The 20,624-nt window shown below is 37.9% G+C and overlaps 2 protein-coding genes and 2 pseudogenes across 2 annotated transcripts; 3 read left to right on the top strand and 1 right to left on the bottom strand.

Moving 5' to 3' along the window:
- The first annotated feature begins 1,312 nt into the window (after window positions 1–1,312).
- On the top strand, window positions 1,313–10,052 carry LOC122091334 (annotated as a pseudogene).
- LOC122091333 (isoamylase 2, chloroplastic) lies at window positions 1,840–6,362 on the top strand. The gene is made up of 2 exons (XM_042661207.1): window positions 1,840–1,977; window positions 3,385–6,362. Exon 2 carries the CDS (start codon window positions 3,480–3,482, stop codon window positions 6,147–6,149), a length of 2,670 nt encoding a protein of 889 aa, XP_042517141.1. The 5' UTR covers window positions 1,840–1,977; window positions 3,385–3,479; the 3' UTR covers window positions 6,150–6,362.
- Window positions 10,053–10,366: 314 nt separating the features above from the next.
- Window positions 10,367–14,552, top strand: LOC122092292 (annotated as a pseudogene).
- Window positions 14,553–15,429: 877 nt separating this feature from the next.
- On the bottom strand, window positions 15,430–18,611 carry LOC122091168 (short transmembrane mitochondrial protein 1-like). Its single transcript, XM_042661013.1, has 2 exons — window positions 18,212–18,611; window positions 15,430–15,825 (listed from the first exon to the last, which is right to left on the bottom strand). Exon 1 carries the CDS (start codon window positions 18,410–18,412, stop codon window positions 18,242–18,244), a length of 171 nt encoding a protein of 56 aa, XP_042516947.1. The 5' UTR covers window positions 18,413–18,611; the 3' UTR covers window positions 15,430–15,825; window positions 18,212–18,241.
- Between the last annotated feature and the right edge of the window lie 2,013 nt (window positions 18,612–20,624).

Genomic DNA, 20,624 nt, shown 5'->3' with positions numbered 1-20,624 from the left:
TAAGATGGGCTGATGTTGGAGTCCGGTTTATAGTAGTGGCCCATGTGCCACGTATGCTATTTCAAAATTACATTTTCATTTTCTTTTTTTGGTAAAATAACGTTGCATTTTCATGGGTGTTTGGGTCAAGGTCATGGAAATCGGAATCGAAGATTAATTTCTAAATAAAAAAAAAAAAAAAGTCATGGACAATTCCAATCCCAATTGATCGACTTAAGCCGTCCAATTCTGAATTTTGAGCCGGTGGTTTGGATAGGTGAGTGTTGGGCCCTTTCTCCTATTTTGTGTCTTGTTGGTCCATTTCTAAGTGATTCACAACGGAAGGGATCTAAATTTGAGTGTCAAAAGTTAATTATTAGCGGCAGCTGGCGTTCATGACATACCTCTATCTCAAAAGACAAATCCTTTTGGAGTTTTGTTTATTGATGTGCATTTGGGATTTTCAAGTATACGTGTCAAACAAGAGAGATTACTCCTCATGATGCCAATGTCGGGAATCTCTCACGTCAATCATTGGCGGTGCAGCGAATGACATCATCCACATATGACCAATGTGATAAACAGAGGAAAAAGGGCAAGATATCGCCAATATAAGCCCAACGAGAATGCACATTAGGAGTGTCAAGCCCACACCGGTTAAATCGATTAGACTTAATCATTTAAAGACCCAACCTACACCCACTATTAAACATGTCGAGCTCAAGGTCGATTTGTTTATAAACAGGTAGTACACGGTGCAAAGGGGTTAGCTTGACTAGCCTAGTACATTTACAAACCCACCTCGACCCAACATTTTTAATACGATCGTTTATATGTATATTTTGATTTTTTTTTTAATAAAATAGAGTATATATTGTTTTTTTTTTTATCAATTATTGAATATAATTAAGTATAATATATTTTCTTACATTGTTGATAATTTAATAAAATATGTTAAATATCTTAAATCTAAGATAATTAAAGATTGTTTAAGACTGATTTAAGATTTTATTGGTGCATTACCTATTTAAAAGCCTAATTATAGCCTAATTAGAAGAAGACCGATTAAATCCCATAACTTGATCAAACCCAGTACACAATCGACTCATTTCTTAAATAGATAGCTCACATTCCAAAGTTATATACCCGTCAGGCCCATTAATTGACACCCCTATGCAACACATATATATATATATATATATATTTATCTCATAAAGCATGGAATGGTAATTTCACGTATCTCTGTGCCTGTGCGTAGAGACCATGCGATCATGGTGCTTTCTGTTTTTTGAAATCATCATAATCATTTTTTTAATCAAACGATTCACTCGATTGGATTTCCAGTTTCTTCCAATCATCCATGTGATGATGTGAACCCTTCTTTGTCCTTTTATTGTGAATTTTTGTTTATTTTATTTTTAGTGGGATAAGAAAATGATCCTTGGGAGGAAGGAGAATCGACAATAGAGCATATTCCATCCATGGAGCGATCTATCTAAGATCTAAGTAACAGTCTCTCGGATCTTGAGGTGGAACTCCGTAATCGCTGGTTCGTTCGTAATCGAATTTATGAACTTTAATCTCAAATGGAATCAGAGAAAACGATGCTTTCAACGGACTTGATCATCACATTAGTACATTTTCACGATTTAATTTCAATTGTTTAGACGCCATTAACGGATCGGATGGAGAAGCGTATGGAGTTCTCCATAAACTGTTGAACCATGGTAGTGGAACAACTCCCTTCTCGCCCTTTCCATTCTCAAATCCAAAATCCACGCTTGTGCACTTCTTACTCCATTCATTGAAGAGAGAGAGAGGGGATGTCGTGTTTGGCGTCTTGCTGTGCAGCTGCTACTTGCGGTTTATGTACTTCCGTGGCATCTGGAATCTCGAGAAGATCGGCAAGGCGTGCTTATTGTGGTCTATTTGGTGCTTCTCTCATTGTTTCATGGATTTTCAGGGAGGTTGCAGCTCCTTTTTTGGAGAAGATCCCATGTGAGTGATTAATTTTTTACTCTTTTCACTTCTTTCAATTAGCTTTCATCTTCCTTGTAATTGTAATTTCTCGTTGAGAAAATGATTTATTGTTTATTCTGTACAGTCTTTGAGATCTTCAATTGAGTTTCTTTAGTTCTGTTTTGGTTCTGTGATGGTAGATTTCATCATGCATAGTCTGTTGTTAATCTGGGCTTCTACAACACCTAAGAATTTTTTCCAACTGAGTTTTTCCTTTATCTTGGGAATTTAGTTAGATTGTCGTTGATTGACTCTTTTAACTTTCGTGCCTTTCAAGTTTTAATCTTTCCTCTCGTTGGGTTTCTATCTCTAGTTTTATCGATGAACGTGGAAGAAAAGTTATGATTTTTTTCTCTCTTTAATTCACTAACCATTTTCTCTAGATAGGAATATTTCTAAATTGAATTTTGATGGTCCATGTTGTGAAAGGAAAAAAAGGGGGTGGGGAAGGGGGAGTTTTTTTTTTTCACACTGGCTTCAATAATTTTATGAAACTGAGTCTTCCAGAGACTGAACTGTTTTATATTTCTAGACATTTTTTTTTCTAATTATTTAAATTAAAGTTAGTGATCGTAATTATTTCTACCGGGTTTTTTTTTTTTTTCTTTCTTAATTATAAATTCAGTGAACATGGATATGTAGTGGTGTATCAGGTTGAGAGCTGACACTTATTATAATTAGCCATAACCCGTCAATATTTTTGCATGGATCCTTGCACTCGTCCGTGCTTGGAATCTCCATGTAGCCCGACCCTATTAAGTTGGGATAAGGTTTTGGATGTTGTTGTTATTGTTGTTGCTGTTGTTGCTGTTGTTGTTGTTGTTGTTGTTGTTGTTGTTAACATAAAAAACTTCATTAGATTACCTATTATATGTTTCCTACTGGTTTTGCTTAGGTTGTGACCTGGGTTCTAGGAAAGATGGTTCCATTTTCCTCTTCATTCAGCTATTAAGATTTTTTGTCTAGTATTTTCTTTCTAGGTCATTTTGATGGTGGACAATTTGAAAATTGTTACCATCTTAAGATAGTATCCCTGACTTTGAATCCTTTGCCAGTTTCTGTTTTCTATGAAGATTCAATACTATCCTTTAGACAGTCGCTTGGACTTTTTAGTTGGGTTTCCTTCCCCAATCTCATCTTCAATTGTTTTCGTGAAGATCCACTTTGATCCAGCATCTCAGTAGTATTTCAATTTTGTGGAACAAGACTTGGTACAGCCAGACATTTGTACTTTCAATGACTTGACCTTATTTGCTTACAGAGCTCCAATGTAGCATAAGTTGGTTACTTTACCTACCGACATTATGACCTAATAAAATTTGTCTTGCAATAACATATCCTGTTTATAGTTTATACTCATTATCTGATTCTTCTTCTCTCCTACAGAGAACCCAGCAAATCTATAGGCAAATCTCCTCCTAGCTTGCAAGGGTTTTTCTACTGCTTTCCAATTTTGGTTTGCTTTACTTTTTGAAAGATCGATGGCAGCTCTTCAACCTTCACTTCCAGTACAATTACACCATCCAAATCATGGATCCATCAAACTGGCAAGGTTAACAACTGTCTCCTGTTATTATGATCAAAGGAAAAGGGCCCACAATGTAAAGAAAACTGATATGGGAAAAAACCATTTCAATACAAAAGGTTTGAGAGATTTAACTGGGAATATTCAGCTGGATCCTGATGTCAAAATCTTTGCTGCACCAAAATTTTCTGTTAGTGAAATTGAAACAACCTTGGATAGTAGCAGCGTTGAAGTGGAAAAGGGGTCAACTTATTTGTTCAGAACAGAAATTGGTGGTCTGGTAAAGGTATTTGTTGGAAGAAAAAATACGAAATATGCAATTTATATTGAAGTTTCATCTTTGCCGCAGTGTAGTAGTGAGGATAAATTGGTGCTAAGTTGGGGCTTGTTCAGGTCTGATTCATCATGTTATATGCCTCTAGCCCCCCAAAGATTGGCTCCAGAAACCAGCTCAAATACCTTTGAAACCCCATTCGAGCAGATAACTTTGGCCAGTTATGCTCTACAGCTGGAGTTCGAATCAAATGAAGCTCCCTTTTATCTCTCTTTTATACTGTACTCATCTGGTAGTGGTTCAAATAATATAAGAATAAGAAGCCATAGGAAGACAAAATTTTGTGTGCCTGTTGGCATCAGTTCAGGCTATCCTGCACCATTGGGTGTTTCCTTTTCAAGTGACGGATCAGTAAATTTTGCCCTTTTCTCAAGGAATGCAGAAAGTGTAGTCTTGTGCCTGCATAATGAGATGACAGATCAACCCTCTTTAGAGATTGATCTAGATCCATACGTTAATCGAACGGGTGATATTTGGCATGTCTCAATGGAAAGTGTTGAGCCATATGTGTGCTATGGTTACCGATGCCAGGGAACTACTATTGGGAGTGGAGGAGACAGACTTCATGACCCGCATGTTCTCTTGGATCCGTATGCTAAAATTCTCAAATACTTCTCTCCCCATCAATCTGGATCTGTTTCCCTTCTAAAGTGTCTTGGGCACTTACGCACAGCACCTGCTTTTGATTGGGCTGATGATGCTCACCCTCATGTGCAAATGGAGGGACTAGTTGTTTACCGATTGAATGTGAGGCGCTTTACTGAGGACCGATCCAGTCAGTTACCTGCTGGTGTTGCAGGGACTTTTTCTGGCGTAGTTGAGAAGTTGAACCATTTCAAAGGTCTTGGTGTTAATGCAATCTTACTAGAGCCCTTATTCCCTTTTGACGAACAAAAAGGGCCTTATTTCCCTTACCATTTCTTTTCACCTATGAATTTATATGGACCCACTCATGGTGGAATATCCACTATTAATGCTTTGAAGGAGATGGTCAAAAGACTGCATGCCAGTGGCATAGAGGTTTTATTAGAAGTTGTTTTCACCCATACTGCAGAAACTGGAGTTTCTTCTTGCCAGATAGCAGCACTCAGGGGGATTGATAATTCATCCTATTATGTTGCTGATGGAGATGCTGACTCAAGAACTAGAAATGCCTTGAACTGCAATTTTCCTGTTGTCCAGCGAATGATTTTGGATAGTCTTCAGCATTGGGTCACTGAATTTCACATAGATGGTTTTGTTTTCATGAATGCATCATCTCTCTTGAGAGGGTCAAATGGTGAATACTTGTCCCGTCCTCCTTTGGTTGAGGCCATCGCATTTGATCCAGTACTCTCAAAAAGTAAAATTATAGCAGACTGCTGGGACCCAAGTGACATGGTGTCAAAAGAAATACGTTTCCCACATTGGACGAAATGGGCAGAAATGAACACAAGATTTTGTCGTGATGCAAGACAATTTTTGAGGGGTGAGGGCCTTCTTAGTGACCTTGCAACACGGCTTTGTGGTAGTGGGGACATTTTTTCTGATGGGCGGGGTCCTGCGTTCTCATTTAATTTTATTGCAAGGAACTCTGGACTTCCTCTTGTGGACTTGGTCAGTTTCAGTAGCAATGAGCTCTCATCAGAATTAAGTTGGAACTGTGGGGAAGAAGGTCCAACAAATAAAACTGTTGTCCTTGAAAAACGGCTTAAGCAGATCCGTAATTTTCTTTTCATTTTGTACATATCACTTGGTGTTCCTGTTCTTAATATGGGCGATGAATGTGGCCAATCAGCTGGTGGTTCCCCATCATATGGTGACAGGAAATCTTTTGATTGGGGTTCTCTTAAAACAGGCTTCAGTGTTCAAACAACACAGTTTATTAGATTCCTGAGTTCACTTAGAATGAGAAGAAGTGATCTTCTTCGTAAGAGGAACTTCATGAAAGAAGAAAAGATTGACTGGCATGGAAGTGACCAATCTCAACCAAGATGGGAAGACCCGTCAAGCAAATTCTTATCCATGACATTGAAGGTTGATAGAGATAATAGTCAGTTTAGCTCAAAAGCTTCTCATATCGTGGGAGACTTGTTTATTGCCTTCAATTCCAGCAACCATCCGGAGATTGTTATTTTACCTCCTTCTACAGAAGGGATGGCATGGCTTCGTATGGTCGACACGGCTCTTCCATATCCAGGGTTTTTCTCTACGAGCGGTGATCCTGTCCTTGAACAGATGGAAGGATTAGTAGCTTATGAAATGAAGCCTTACAGCTGTGTTCTATTTGAAGCTCAGAGTTTAAGTGGCTGAGATTGATCTTTTTCACTGATCTTTGTGGTTGTTAAAGTTTAAAGTTTAAAGGAGTTTTTTTATGCTTATTGTTTACAGTTATGAAGTATCATGAACTAACATGCCAATAAGAAGGCAAAACTGCTTTCATTTCTTGCTATGTATCCGGGTATCCCTATCCTTCTATACATTCTTTTCCATTTCAAATGAATCCATTTTGTTATTTTTCTAAAATTGAGACTTATAAGGAGTGCAGGACAACTCTAACTCAATTTGTCCCAACTAAATTTGGTTGGCTACATGAATCCTTGATTAGGTTACGCACTCTTGTTACTTTGCTTTACGAAATCAGTTCGCGGTTTGTGAAGTGGTTTTCACTTTAGTTATTGATTAGAAATTCAACAAAATTTTTTTTTTTTTGGTGGAATTCTTCAGTCTGGATCACTTTTTTCTTTTGGTAGAGTTTTGAAATGGTGCCTTGAAAGTAAACACTTCAATTGTGCATCAGCTTGTTCCTTTTTTGTTTACAGGGATAAACACCTTTGCTCACACTCCCTCAAAGGAATGGTTTCAAATGAGTGCTGTTCTTCGTGTCAGCTTGGGAAATTTCTTATATTTTGCAACATTTGCCCTTATAATGATTGGTGTAAAGGACCAGAACGATAGACGAGATTCATGGCAGCACGGTGGATGGATTCTTAAGATTGTGGTGGGCTTTGCTCATAATCCTCATGCTTTTCGTTCCAAATGTCGTCATCACAATTTATGGTCAGCTTCCTCTCTCTCTCTCTCTCTCTCAATTCCAATTGGGTTTCAATCTTAGTTTCAATCTAGTTAATTTTTTTTTTTTCTAATCCAGGTTTTATTAGGCAAACATTTTTAACCTGTTTTCCTATTAGATGTTTGTCTTTGTAGTATTTCCCATTCATAGCATTTGGGGAAAGTACTTAATAACAAATTGAAGAAATTGTCCTTCTGGTCCATAGGACATTCATTCATGATCAGGGAGTTCAGGAGGCAGATAGAAAATCTACATAAGCTAGAGATCCTGAATGCTGTTAGATGGCATTTTCTGGACCTGCAATTTTGATTTTGTCCCACCAAAGATTTTTTTGGTGGAAAATTAACTCAATTATTGATCAAGAGAGTTCCATGAGGGGACCCACCAGACGGCTAGTTCTGTGTGTACAACTGATGCAGTTCAAGGAAGAAATCTGTTCACATGTGTTCATGTGGACTTGGTGTGAGCCCTGTGACCGGGCTTGCTTGGGAGAGATTTGGTGCTGCAAATTTCGTTGTGATAATCTAGTGCCTATTATAAAAAAGAGCAAGAGGTACTACAGGCTACAGCCCACGATTTTGGCTATTGACAATTTTGACCAATGAGAGTGAGGGCTGTAGCGAATCATTCACAACTAAGGTGATGAAGCCCAACCGCAGGCCATAGGTGGTGATGCCTATTGATTTATACTACTTTCTCTGACTTGCTATTTTCTGTCTTGTATGTTTCTGCCTATCCAACCATTAGTTCTCTTTGATATTTTTACCATATAGTAACCTCCATAGGACTCCTATGATATGTCAGTTTCAGCGTCATCGGCTTTTAGTTTGTGAGTATTATTTACTTCAAGTTTTCTGCCATAGTCCTCAGAGTTAGGTTCACTGCGATCTGGTTTCTTTAGGTTTGCTAGTGTTTGCTTTGTTTTAGCCTAGCTTACCTCATCGACAACAATGCATGCAGACTGCTTCATCCTGCAGTTAGTACAATGACCTGTGGCATTTCTTGTACCTTACTTGTAACTTATCTGATGTCCATATAATTTTCTTCATTTGATGTCAGCCTCATGAACTAGTTTATGGACTTGTATTTCCAGAAACACCGTCAAAATTTGGTTCAGGACTGTTTTTGCTGGTTCAAGTGATTATGCTGCTAGACTTTACGCATTCATGGAATGATGCATGGGTGGAGAAAGATGAACAGAAGTGGTACGTACAAGTCCCTGCATGTTATCATTTTTCTTCTCATGGTAATGTGTCTCATGCTAAGACTATCAATCTTATCACAGGTACATGGCTTTACTTGCAGTTACAGTTGGGTGCTACCTTGCAGCATTTACCTTCTCAGGAATTCTATTCATCTGGTTCAACCCCTCTGGCTATGACTGCAGCCTTAATGTTTTCTTCATTGTCATGACCATGATCCTTGCATTTGTGTTTGCAATTATTGCATTGCATCCACAGGTATGTAAAATCTGTCATAAAAAAACTGCTTCAATGGAATAATAAAAAATGGATAAATAAGAAGAGTATGTGATGGGACCTATCCTTGTACTTATGATGCTCCAGTGCTATGGATTTAAGAACTTAAAAGTTGGTTATGGGCTTCAAACCAGGTGAATGGCAGCCTCTTGCCTGCTTCCGTAATTTCTGTGTATTGTGCATATGTTTGCTACACTGGCCTCTCAAGTGAGCCTCGGGATTATGAATGCAATGGCCTCCATAAGAACTCTAAAGCAGTGTCTATGGGTACCCTCATTCTTGGGATGCTTACAACCGTCCTCTCAGTCTTGTACTCTGCTGTTCGTGCCGGATCATCTACAACCTTTCTTTCCCCACCGTCTTCACCCAGATCAGGTATATGAACTGAATGTGATCCTTCTTTTCTGTCATTCTGTCTTAAATCCTATACCAGGCACAGGAACAGTTGTGACTCACTAAAAATTGAAAGGCAAAAAGATAAAGCTTCTTCAGGGAAACCCAATTTTCAACTTTTATTCTGACCTTTACTTAGTAACCAATATTGTAAATGGGGAAATCTTAAGTGTACAAAGATTTGTAATATGCCTCATATAACAAGGTCACATTTTCTTATCATGTGGCATAATTTGAATGCATACAAGTGAGTCCATGTGATAGATGGCCCATACCCATCTCATCCATCAAATTTCAGCCTAAATTAAGCATGGGAAGGTGGCAAAATGTATCATGTATTGTTAAGATGTCGTTTCAAGTGGCATTTCAATATTTTAACACACTTCTTCTACTTGTATTGAGCTGAAATTTGACCAATGAGATGGGTGCGGTCCTGTCATATGGACCTGCCCATGTTTACCACTTTTGGAGCTACCAGCCTGAGTTTGACTCCCATACTGGTTAAAATACACTTGCCCTATGACTTGCATTTTCTTCCCATCCAAAAGGATTTGGTTTATCAGAGCCATGGCCTATCCAGTTAGGCCATTTTTGGTTTGGATTCTTTCAAGTTTTCCATCCTAGGGATCTCACTTGCACTTGAGATTTGTTGTGGTATTAGTATTTGATACTTCCACCATACAATCTTTAATGGTTTAATGTATTCTTTTGGAAAATGGTGAAATTGACCAAGCTCTGTTAATTGGTCTTAGAATTTGGGAAAAATTTCCTGTCATTATTTCCTTATTTATTGAGCCTTCTCAAAATTGTATCTGACCTACAGGTGTGAAGCAACCACTTCTTGCACCAGAGAAAGTTGGAGGAAGGGAAAGAAAAGAAGGAAAAGGACACTGAAGCTCGGCCAGTTAGCTACTCTTATGCATTCTTCCATCTGATTTTTGCTCTTGCTAGTATGTATTCGGGTATGCTCCTCACAGGGTGGACCAACTCAACAGAAAGCACAACACTTATAAATGTTCGTTGGACATCGGTATGGATTCGGATTTGCACTGAGTGGGTCACTGCAACACTGTATGTGTGGACAGTTATTGCTCCTCTGATATTTCCTGACCGGGAATTCTAGGAATGTATGAATTATGATTCCATGTACCATGTATCATGTTTCACCTGTGCTGTAAATAGTTGCATATAGATTGGGGTTTGTTCTTTATGTAATGCCTGTTATATTATAAACTTGTTAAATTGTACTAATAGATGCATATTCATGAGGAACTTGGAACTGATGGGGGAAAGTGAATTGGGTTTATAGAATCCATCTGATTAGCTTCTTAATAAAATGAATTTATGAAGCTTATACTCCTGCAAACAAGATCAATGGAAGCATGTTACTGTCACCAAACATGTCCAATTGAAGCTATGAGCTTATGAGCATGTTTCATTTCGTGCCGGACCACTGGCAATGTGAATAATGGTTTCCGAGGTTGCTTGTATGAGATTTGATTTGGAAGGAGGGCAATAGATANTTTTTTTTTTTTTTGGTGGAATTCTTCAGTCTGGATCACTTTTTTCTTTTGGTAGAGTTTTGAAATGGTGCCTTGAAAGTAAACACTTCAATTGTGCATCAGCTTGTTCCTTTTTTGTTTACAGGGATAAACACCTTTGCTCACACTCCCTCAAAGGAATGGTTTCAAATGAGTGCTGTTCTTCGTGTCAGCTTGGGAAATTTCTTATATTTTGCAACATTTGCCCTTATAATGATTGGTGTAAAGGACCAGAACGATAGACGAGATTCATGGCAGCACGGTGGATGGATTCTTAAGATTGTGGTGGGCTTTGCTCATAATCCTCATGCTTTTCGTTCCAAATGTCGTCATCACAATTTATGGTCAGCTTCCTCTCTCTCTCTCTCTCTCTCAATTCCAATTGGGTTTCAATCTTAGTTTCAATCTAGTTAATTTTTTTTTTTTCTAATCCAGGTTTTATTAGGCAAACATTTTTAACCTGTTTTCCTATTAGATGTTTGTCTTTGTAGTATTTCCCATTCATAGCATTTGGGGAAAGTACTTAATAACAAATTGAAGAAATTGTCCTTCTGGTCCATAGGACATTCATTCATGATCAGGGAGTTCAGGAGGCAGATAGAAAATCTACATAAGCTAGAGATCCTGAATGCTGTTAGATGGCATTTTCTGGACCTGCAATTTTGATTTTGTCCCACCAAAGATTTTTTTGGTGGAAAATTAACTCAATTATTGATCAAGAGAGTTCCATGAGGGGACCCACCAGACGGCTAGTTCTGTGTGTACAACTGATGCAGTTCAAGGAAGAAATCTGTTCACATGTGTTCATGTGGACTTGGTGTGAGCCCTGTGACCGGGCTTGCTTGGGAGAGATTTGGTGCTGCAAATTTCGTTGTGATAATCTAGTGCCTATTATAAAAAAGAGCAAGGGGTACTACAGGCTACAGCCCACGATTTTGGCTATTGACAATTTTGACCAATGAGAGTGAGGGCTGTAGCGAATCATTCACAACTAAGGTGATGAAGCCCAACCGCAGGCCATAGGTGGTGATGCCTATTGATTTATACTACTTTCTCTGACTTGCTATTTTCTGTCTTGTATGTTTCTGCCTATCCAACCAATAGTTCTCTTTGATATTTTTACCATATAGTCACCTCCATAGGACTCCTATGATATGTCAGTTTCAGCGTCATCGGCATTTAGTTTGTGAGTATTATTTACTTCAAGTTTTCTGCCATAGTCCTCAGAGTTAGGTTCACTGCGATCTGGTTTCTTTAGGTTTGCTAGTGTTTGCTTTGTTTTAGCCTAGCTTACCTCATCGACAACAATGCATGCAGACTGCTTCATCCTGCAGTTAGTACAATGACCTGTGGCATTTCTTGTACCTTACTTGTAACTTATCTGATGTCCATATAATTTTCTTCATTTGATGTCAGCCTCATGAACTAGTTTATGGACTTGTATTTCCAGAAACACTGTCAAAATTTGGTTCAGGACTGTTTTTGCTGGTTCAAGTGATTATGCTGCTAGACTTTACGCATTCATGGAATGATGCATGGGTGGAGAAAGATGAACAGAAGTGGTGCGTACAAGTCCCTGCATGTTATCATTTTTCTTCTCATGGTAATGTGTCTCATCCTAAGACTATCAATCTTATCACAGGTACATGGCTTTACTTGCAGTTACAGTTGGGTGCTACCTTGCAGCATTTACCTTCTCAGGAATTCTATTCATCTGGTTCAACCCCTCTGGCTATGACTGCAGCCTTAATGTTTTCTTCATTGTCATGACCATGATCCTTGCATTTGTGTTTGCAATTATTGCATTGCATCCACAGGTATGTAAAATCTGTCATAAAAAAACTGCTTCAATGGAATAATAAAAAATGGATAAATAAGAAGAGTATGTGATGGGACCTATCCTTGTACTTATGATGCTCCAGTGCTATGGATTTAAGAACTTAAAAGTTGGTTATGGGCTTCAAACCAGGTGAATGGCAGCCTCTTGCCTGCTTCCGTAATTTCTGTGTATTGTGCATATGTTTGCTACACTGGCCTCTCAAGTGAGCCTCGGGATTATGAATGCAATGGCCTCCATAAGAACTCTAAAGCAGTGTCTATGGGTACCCTCATTCTTGGGATGCTTACAACCGTCCTCTCAGTCTTGTACTCTGCTGTTCGTGCCGGATCATCTACAACCTTTCTTTCCCCACCGTCTTCACCCAGATCAGGTATATGAACTGAATGTGATCCTTCTTTTCTGTCATTCTGTCTTAAATCCTATACCAGGCACAGGAACAGTTGTGACTCACTAAAAATTGAAAGGCAAAAAGATAAAGCTTCTTCAGGGAAACCCAATTTTCAACTTTTATTCTGACCTTTACTTAGTAACCAATATTGTAAATGGGGAAATCTTAAGTGTACAAAGATTTGTAATATGCCTCATATAACAAGGTCACATTTTCTTATCATGTGGCATAATTTGAATGCATACAAGTGAGTCCATGTGATAGATGGCCCATACCCATCTCATCCATCAAATTTCAGCCTAAATTAAGCATGGGAAGGTGGCAAAATGTATTATGTATTGTTAAGATGTCGTTTCAAGTGGCATTTCAATATTTTAACACACTTCTTCTACTTGTATTGAGCTGAAATTTGACCAATGAGATGGGTGCGGTCCTGTCATATGGACCTGCCCATGTTTACCACTTTTGGAGCTACCAGCCTGAGTTTGACTCCCATACTGGTTAAAATACACTTGCCCTATGACTTGCATTTTCTTCCCATCCAAAAGGATTTGGTTTATCAGAGCCATGGCCTATCCAGTTAGGCCATTTTTGGTTTGGATTCTTTCAAGTTTTCCATCCTTGGGATCTCACTTGCACTTGAGATTTGTTGTGGTATTAGTATTTGATACTTCCACCATACAATCTTTAATGGTTTAATGTATTCTTTTGGAAAATGGTGAAATTGACCAAGCTCTGTTAATTGGTCTTAGAATTTGGCAAAAATTTCCTGTCATTATTTCCTTATTTATTGAGCCTTCTCAAAATTGTATCTGACCTACAGGTGTGAAGCAACCACTTCTTGCACCAGAGAAAGTTGGAGGAAGGGAAAGAAAAGAAGGAAAAGGACCAAGGATTAAAGTATCGGTATCGGTCATCGTATCGATCGGCCAAAATTAAGATACGTATCGGAGAGTATCGTATCGTATCGTATCGGAGATACACTAAGATACGCTAAAGATACATAAATGGATAGGAAACATTTTTTTAAACACTTTTGCATAAAGAGTTTGTTAAAAAAAGCTATTGATAACATGTATTATGCATAAGCACTAAATTGAGGGTATCATACTAAGAATTCAAGGTTTGTAGTTGTCCCATAAATGTAAAATCTTTGTTCCCAACCTTGATTTCCACTTTAGTTAGAGAGAAATATGGCTGACAGCAACTTTGGAACAAAAACCCTTCAAAAAATCGTGTTTTTTTTTAAAATTACCCATTTTGGCCATTATATGGCCATAGCGCACTGTATCGGTATATACCAATACTCACCGATACGTATTGATACTCACCGATACGTACCGATATATATCGATACTCACCGATACGTGCCAATATATACCGATACGTACCGATCGATACATATCGATACTCACCGATACGTACCAATACATACCGAAACGTATATTTTACCTCAATTTTATAATTTTCATAGCCGTATCGAGGCATATCGTATCGTATCAATGTGTATTGGTAGTGTATTGATGCATATCGGTATGTATTGTAGGATATATATCGATATGAAAGGATTTTAAAAATTTCATATATCGTATCGATGTGTATCTTATCGATCAGCTAAATTTAAGATACGTATCGGAGGGTATCGTATTGGTATCGGAGATACTTAAAACTATGAAAAGGACACTGAAGCTCGGCCAGTTAGCTACTCTTATGCATTCTTCCATCTGATTTTTGCTCTTGCTAGTATGTATTCGGGTATGCTCCTCACAGGGTGGACCAACTCAACAGAAAGCACAACACTTATAAATGTTGGTTGGACATCGGTATGGATTCGGATTTGCACTGAGTGGGTCACTGCAACACTGTATGTGTGGACAGTTATTGCTCCTCTGATATTTCCTGACCGGGAATTCTAGGAATGTATGAATTATGATTCCATGTACCATGTATCATGTTTCACCTGTGCTGTAAATAGTTGCATATAGATTGGGGTTTGTTCTTTATGTAATGCCTGTTATATTATAAACTTGTTAAAATGTACTAATAGATGCATATTCATGAGGAACTTGGAACTGATGGGGGAAAGTGAATTGGGTTTATAGAATCCATCTGATTAGCTTCTTAATAAAATGAATTTATGAAGCTTATACTCCTGCAAACAAGATCAATGGAAGCATGTTACTGTCACCAAACATGTCCAATTGAAGCAATGAGCTTTTGAGCATGTTTCATTTCGTGCCGGACCACTGGCAATGTGAATAATGGTTTCCGAGGTTGCTTGTATGAGATTTGATTTGGAAGGAGGGCAATAGATATAGAATAAGGAAGGTCCAGAAACCTATCCATTTTGAGGGATATTTCATCTTCTTACAGGGGCAAAGTAAATCATTATATAAAGGAAACGAGTTCTTCCAACTGAGGTTGTCACCTGCTCCTTGTTACCAGAGTATGTATCCTACCTGCTACGACTAAGTTTCCATGTGAGAGGACGCACTCTCTCAGGAAATGACATTGGTGCCCTCTCATATACGAAAATCATTTTATCACACCTCGTTGATACACTACTCAATGCCAATTGCTTAGAGAACCCTCACCCTTAAATAATAATCTCCTTAATTTGCTCCATGACATGCCTGCTTTTTTCTGTAGGGTTTTCTTTCTCCTACCTTGACAATGTGGGTCCCATCCAAATGATATCAGTCTCCATACTGCCATTGGTGTGGTATGAGAGATTAATTACGCACTCCGCTATCCAAACAGACCTACAAGATCTCCACACAAATAACAACCAATTGGACATTATTGATCATTCTTTGATTTCATTTTGATTTACCACTAACAATTCAGATGGTTTCCCATTGTTAGCCTTTCACCCTTTCCTGGTCGAAAAGATCTCAATGCAACCAGCCAACTTTTTGTAAGAAAGTTCACTACAAGCTTTGTCCTACCTTAAAAGACTCTGGTAGCAGGCACGTCCTTGACTGCCTGAATTATTGCAAAATTTCCTTCGAAAGGATAATTCCCCAGGACCTGAACTATTAGAAGTTTTACAAAACCAATGTTACATACAGTAAAGTGAGCAACTACAGTACTACAGCTCCTCCGGTATCCTCATTCAAAAAAATTCTCCTTTGAGCAATACTTTAATTGCAGAATCCGTACACCCAATGCCAATTTCCCGAAACTTCTAAAACACTGTTTTTTTCCATGGTCTTGGGATTGCCACATGCATTGAAAGCATGAACAGCTCAACAAGGTTGGAGCAGCATCTTGGCTCTGCATCACAATAGAAAAAATCTTAATGAACAAGTGAGCATAGTGCTTGCACCCGTGGTAATAGTGTAATTGTGTTATTATGAAAAGATGTTACAATTTCCTGTTATTGTAGTACTGTTGCCAGGAACATAAAAAAGGTAACGGAGGACATCAGAATCTGCCCTGGATTTTTATTTAAGAGAAAGGCTGTGTTAAGAGTTGCTAATGAAATAATCGTCTTATTTCTGTCAAAAAAGCGGTCAGAGTTGTTAACAAATGTCTGGCTCACTTCCATAAGTTCCATTTTATTCTGCTGTAACAAAAACATTCTAAAGGAGCTCAAATGCAGAAGCAAGCATTTCATATAATTCCTAAGGGTATTATGAAGCTGATCCGGGCAATTCAATTCCATTTTGAAGGGGAAAGCAATTCATCAAGATCATCATGAAGAATGGTAACGGGTCTCCACATGACTGAAACCCACTCGGGAGCAATAGCAAATCAATTATCTTCAAGAGCTTTTAACCCAGTAACAAGCAAGTTTTACCATGTCCTAAGTTGCTTATCTAAGTTCTAAAGAACCTCCAGTTGTTATGGAAACAGGAACAGACATCAAGCATCCAAAGAAGCTTGTTATCTAAATATGGTTGTTTCTCCCAATGGACCCCCCCCCCCAAAAAAAAAAAATAAATAAATAAAAATGAGGTGATGGAATTCAGCAGTTTCCACCAGTTTTCATGAATTGGTACATTCGCACCGAGGTTCTCCAAACATTGCTTTGTAGAGTACCAAACAACTAAGGTGCCCTGTTCCAGTTCAGTCGGTTGATCTAGTTCAATTCTCAAAATCTCCTTGTGACCATCCAAAGTACTGGAATAGTTAAGTACAAGGTTTAGTTTAATTTGAGGGAGTTGGAGAACCTTGAGCACAGGTTACTCTGATGTTAGGTAATGTTAGGTTAAAAGCCTTTGGTTTTTTTGTCATATCATCATTGATTTCTATGGGTTTATTATATCTATTCTGATGAATAATCTTCATCTTTTTTGGGTTGACTGGCATGCTTGATCCATAAGTCATCCAGACTATTATGTACAGAAGCATTTACTCCCAGCTACTTCTTGGGCTCTTCTTGCACCTTACTAGTTGTTATTTTCGGGATTTTCTGTTATAGTGACCCAAGCTAAATGAACATTGTACTCTAGAATTGATTAGGTAGGTGGTTCATTGACATATGATGGATTATTAATGAGAATATTATTTGTAAAAAGGGGGGGGGGGGGGGTTGGTTAGCAGGTTTCCAAAATTATACAATTCATGGATTATTTTGGTCATGGATGACTGAGCCATCCATACATAGGAGGTCCCACTATATCTGTTTGCCTTTTAACTGACAATCCTGGTGAAGGAGTAAATACAAAGCCGACAACTATGAGAGGCTTTAGAATCTAAAGAGTTCAAAATAAGCCAAACTAATACATAATGAATGCACTACAATTTAGCAATAAAAGGAGAATATACAAGGAAACATTTAAGATTGAATGGTGGCTTAGATTTCCCCCCACATGTTTTCTTTGAAGATGTTTGATAGCTCACACAATCAGCGCAGGTGCCATCAGACTTTGACAACAACATGTGAGGACATGATTCCTATCAAGCTGATAATTACTCAAAGATATGCTTTATTGTATCAAGATCTTAAGAAGCACTGATTACAGTATCTAAAACAGAACTGTAAGTTTGTGAAGACATCCACCAAAGGAGATGGAAAATGGAACTAAAGTGAAGATGCCTAAACTAAGGTTTTTCATATAACAGAAAAATCTAGTTTAGTGGAATACAATAACAATTCCCTTACTATTTTAATTCTGTTGATCCCTTAGCTTTAATGCTTTCTCATATAGATTTTGAATAAATTCTTTCCTTATTCACCTTGTATAGAGGTACTAACAGGCAGAACATCCAAGATTTCCCAGGGAAGAATGGAGTGTGTCAACTCAAACCAAAATTTTCATTTCAGACATTGCCATATCAAATTGCTGAAAGGGGAAAAAAATGGTGCTAATTGTTATGATTACTGAAATATGAAACATGAGTCTATTTAGACATTAGGTTTCCTTTTTTTTTTCTTCTTTCTTATTCTCCAGATTAATTAAGACATGAAATAGTATTCCTATATTAGCAGTTACAGGCAAAAATCACCAAGCCCATTTTCATATGTTACTGGAAGAACAAAAGATAAAATATGGGATTCCAGTAGAACAAATTGGATGTAAAAAATTGTATCTAAAGTGATGATATTTGGTTAGAAAACAATAATTATAATAATCTCTAAACAAAATTAGCATAAAAAAAAAAAAAAAAAAAAAAAACCTCTCGACTCTAAAGATAAAAACAGAGGAAGAAGAACCTGGTTTTCAGCAATGAACAGAGTAAACTATTAATCATCGTCTTTCCTCTTTGGCTTCCGGTAAGTCTCTTCAACGTGCTTGGCCATATCGATCCCTGTTTTGACGAGCTTCTTTATATTAGGAACTTTATAGTTCTGAGCGATGTAAACTCCACACACAGTCCCCAGCATGAAAGAGAAACTGTTCTTGAATATCCCCATTTCGATTTCTCATTCGATTCCTCCCCAGTGACAATCACAGAAACCGAAGACCCAAAACCAGAGAGAGATAGAGAGAAATAGAGAGAGAGAGAGAGAGAGAGAGAGAGAGAGATAATCTGAAGTGCCTTTTCGCATCTCAAAACTTCCACATGAAACCAGAGAGAGAACAATAGAAAACCAAAGACCCAAAGCAATTTCTTCCAGCTCGGGTGGGGGAATAGTAGAGACTAAAGAGACTCCAATTTGGAGGACTGGGCTTGAGCCCAAGCCCATTTAAAGTTCCAAACTAGTCCATGAGAGCAAGCCCAAAACACAACCTGCCTCTCATATCCATGCAAGTTTCACGGTTGAGCAAGGTTTTAATGCACGGTATGGGTCGGTATCAGTTGCCACCGGCACCGATACTGATACAATATAAGTACGGATCAGATTGAATCGGGAAAAAAAAAAACTACTCTTTTACCAATACCATCTATCCACAACAATATCGATCACAGTCAATACTAATATTAATCAATCGGTATGATAGATCTAATACCAATACCTAAAACTACGTGGTTAAGAAGGTCAAGTAGGTTGAAGGCCCACTTGATTTTGTTCTATTGTCTCTTTGTTTAGAAACAGCAGAAGTGGTTTTTACCATTTTTGTACTAAGAAACGATTATTAGAATTGTAAAAAAGTGTTTGGTTTCTCTGTTTCCCAAATTGTTTTCAAAAGTGTAGTTCGGTTCGAAACATGAATGAAGGAACAATGTTGCAGGTATGTAGTTCACGAGTGAAGCCATGATGTTGGAGTTGTTGTATGCATGGCAACATCCTTTACATCAGCAGACAGATTTATTTCATTCTTTTTAGCTATTGAGGGGCGAGCCTCGCAATATGTTGGCCGCAAGTTTGAAATTTAGGAATAGCTGCTCCTGCAAAACAAAGGGTAAGAGTGTGTACATTTGAACTCACTAGGAACACAAGCTTCTGCCTCCTAACAATATGCCTCAAATCAAAGCAATTTGATTGTAAAATAAAGTAATTCTTTTTATGCAAAAAGTAAAATTTAATAATGAAATTTAGTATCTTTTAAGTTAATTACACCATCACACGGAGTAATAAAAAGAGCAACCCAGTGCATAAGACTATTACTACTACTCTAGGATGATTACAAAAAAATTCTATTTTATTATTGATTGATTTCACTCTCCTTTCTTTTATTTCCCTTGCAACCAAATCAAACCACCGATAATGGATTCACTCTGGCATGTTCATCTGCTTGAGGGAAACATGAATTGCAAGAGAAGGGGGGAAGAGAGGAGAGGAGGGGGGAGGGGGGGGAGAAGCTGCACAGTCGAAGAAGCTTCTAAAAATTGCAATGGGACAGTAATTTGAACCTGATCGACCTGTTCATAACCATTTATGTCTGCTTTTGCATTGCATTATCACCATTACCATTGTCGAAGACACGCATTGTGATCTTGCTATCCATGCCATCTTGCAAGTCAAGATAGTATGTAAGGAGATAAGATAAAATACCTCTGGCATAGTTTCTTCAGGTAAGAATTTTACATCTTTTCCCATTTTGCTTGTTCATTTAATTTTTAATAATCTTTAATTGCCCATGAGTATAATAAATATTTGGAATTACGGAATATGAAGGAATGCAACTGTAAATCGAATTAACCTGCCAAAACAAATATGAGCAGTCATACTTCAAAAACCGAAATTCCATACTGCACAAACGAAGACACCTCTCCTTTCCTCAGTTCTAAAATATGAAGCATCTGTCACTCAAAACAAATCTTTCCTTTATGTATCAGAATAGTTGTAATAAAGAAAAAAGTGGTGAAACAGTTCAGTATGTCATAAGTATTTGCAAGGAGCATTTGCAGTTATGGAATCTCATTGAAAGTGATATTCGAAGGACAATTGGCAGATTCTGTAACAGCAGTAAGTCAAGAAGAATTATATGGCACTGAAATTGGAAGTGGAGTTTCATGCTCACTGGATATCAAGATTGAAAAGCATGAGATCATGCATTTCTTCCTACAGGACATGGACCAGTAGAAAGGAATAGGATGTAACCAAATTCTTAGATGATGACATCCTTTCACTTAAGGGTTAAACCGTCAGTGTAATAAGATTTTCCTATTTGCAAATTACCTGGCAAACATAGATCTCCAATGCATCCCTCAGAGAAAAGGTAAGATTTTTTTTTTTTTTT

Source organism: Macadamia integrifolia, chromosome 10, assembly GCF_013358625.1.
Source record: "Macadamia integrifolia cultivar HAES 741 chromosome 10, SCU_Mint_v3, whole genome shotgun sequence".
Taxonomy (NCBI): domain Eukaryota; kingdom Viridiplantae; phylum Streptophyta; class Magnoliopsida; order Proteales; family Proteaceae; genus Macadamia; species Macadamia integrifolia.
Note: the sequence above shows the minus strand (reverse complement) of the source record. Positions and strands in the feature narration are given on the sequence as shown.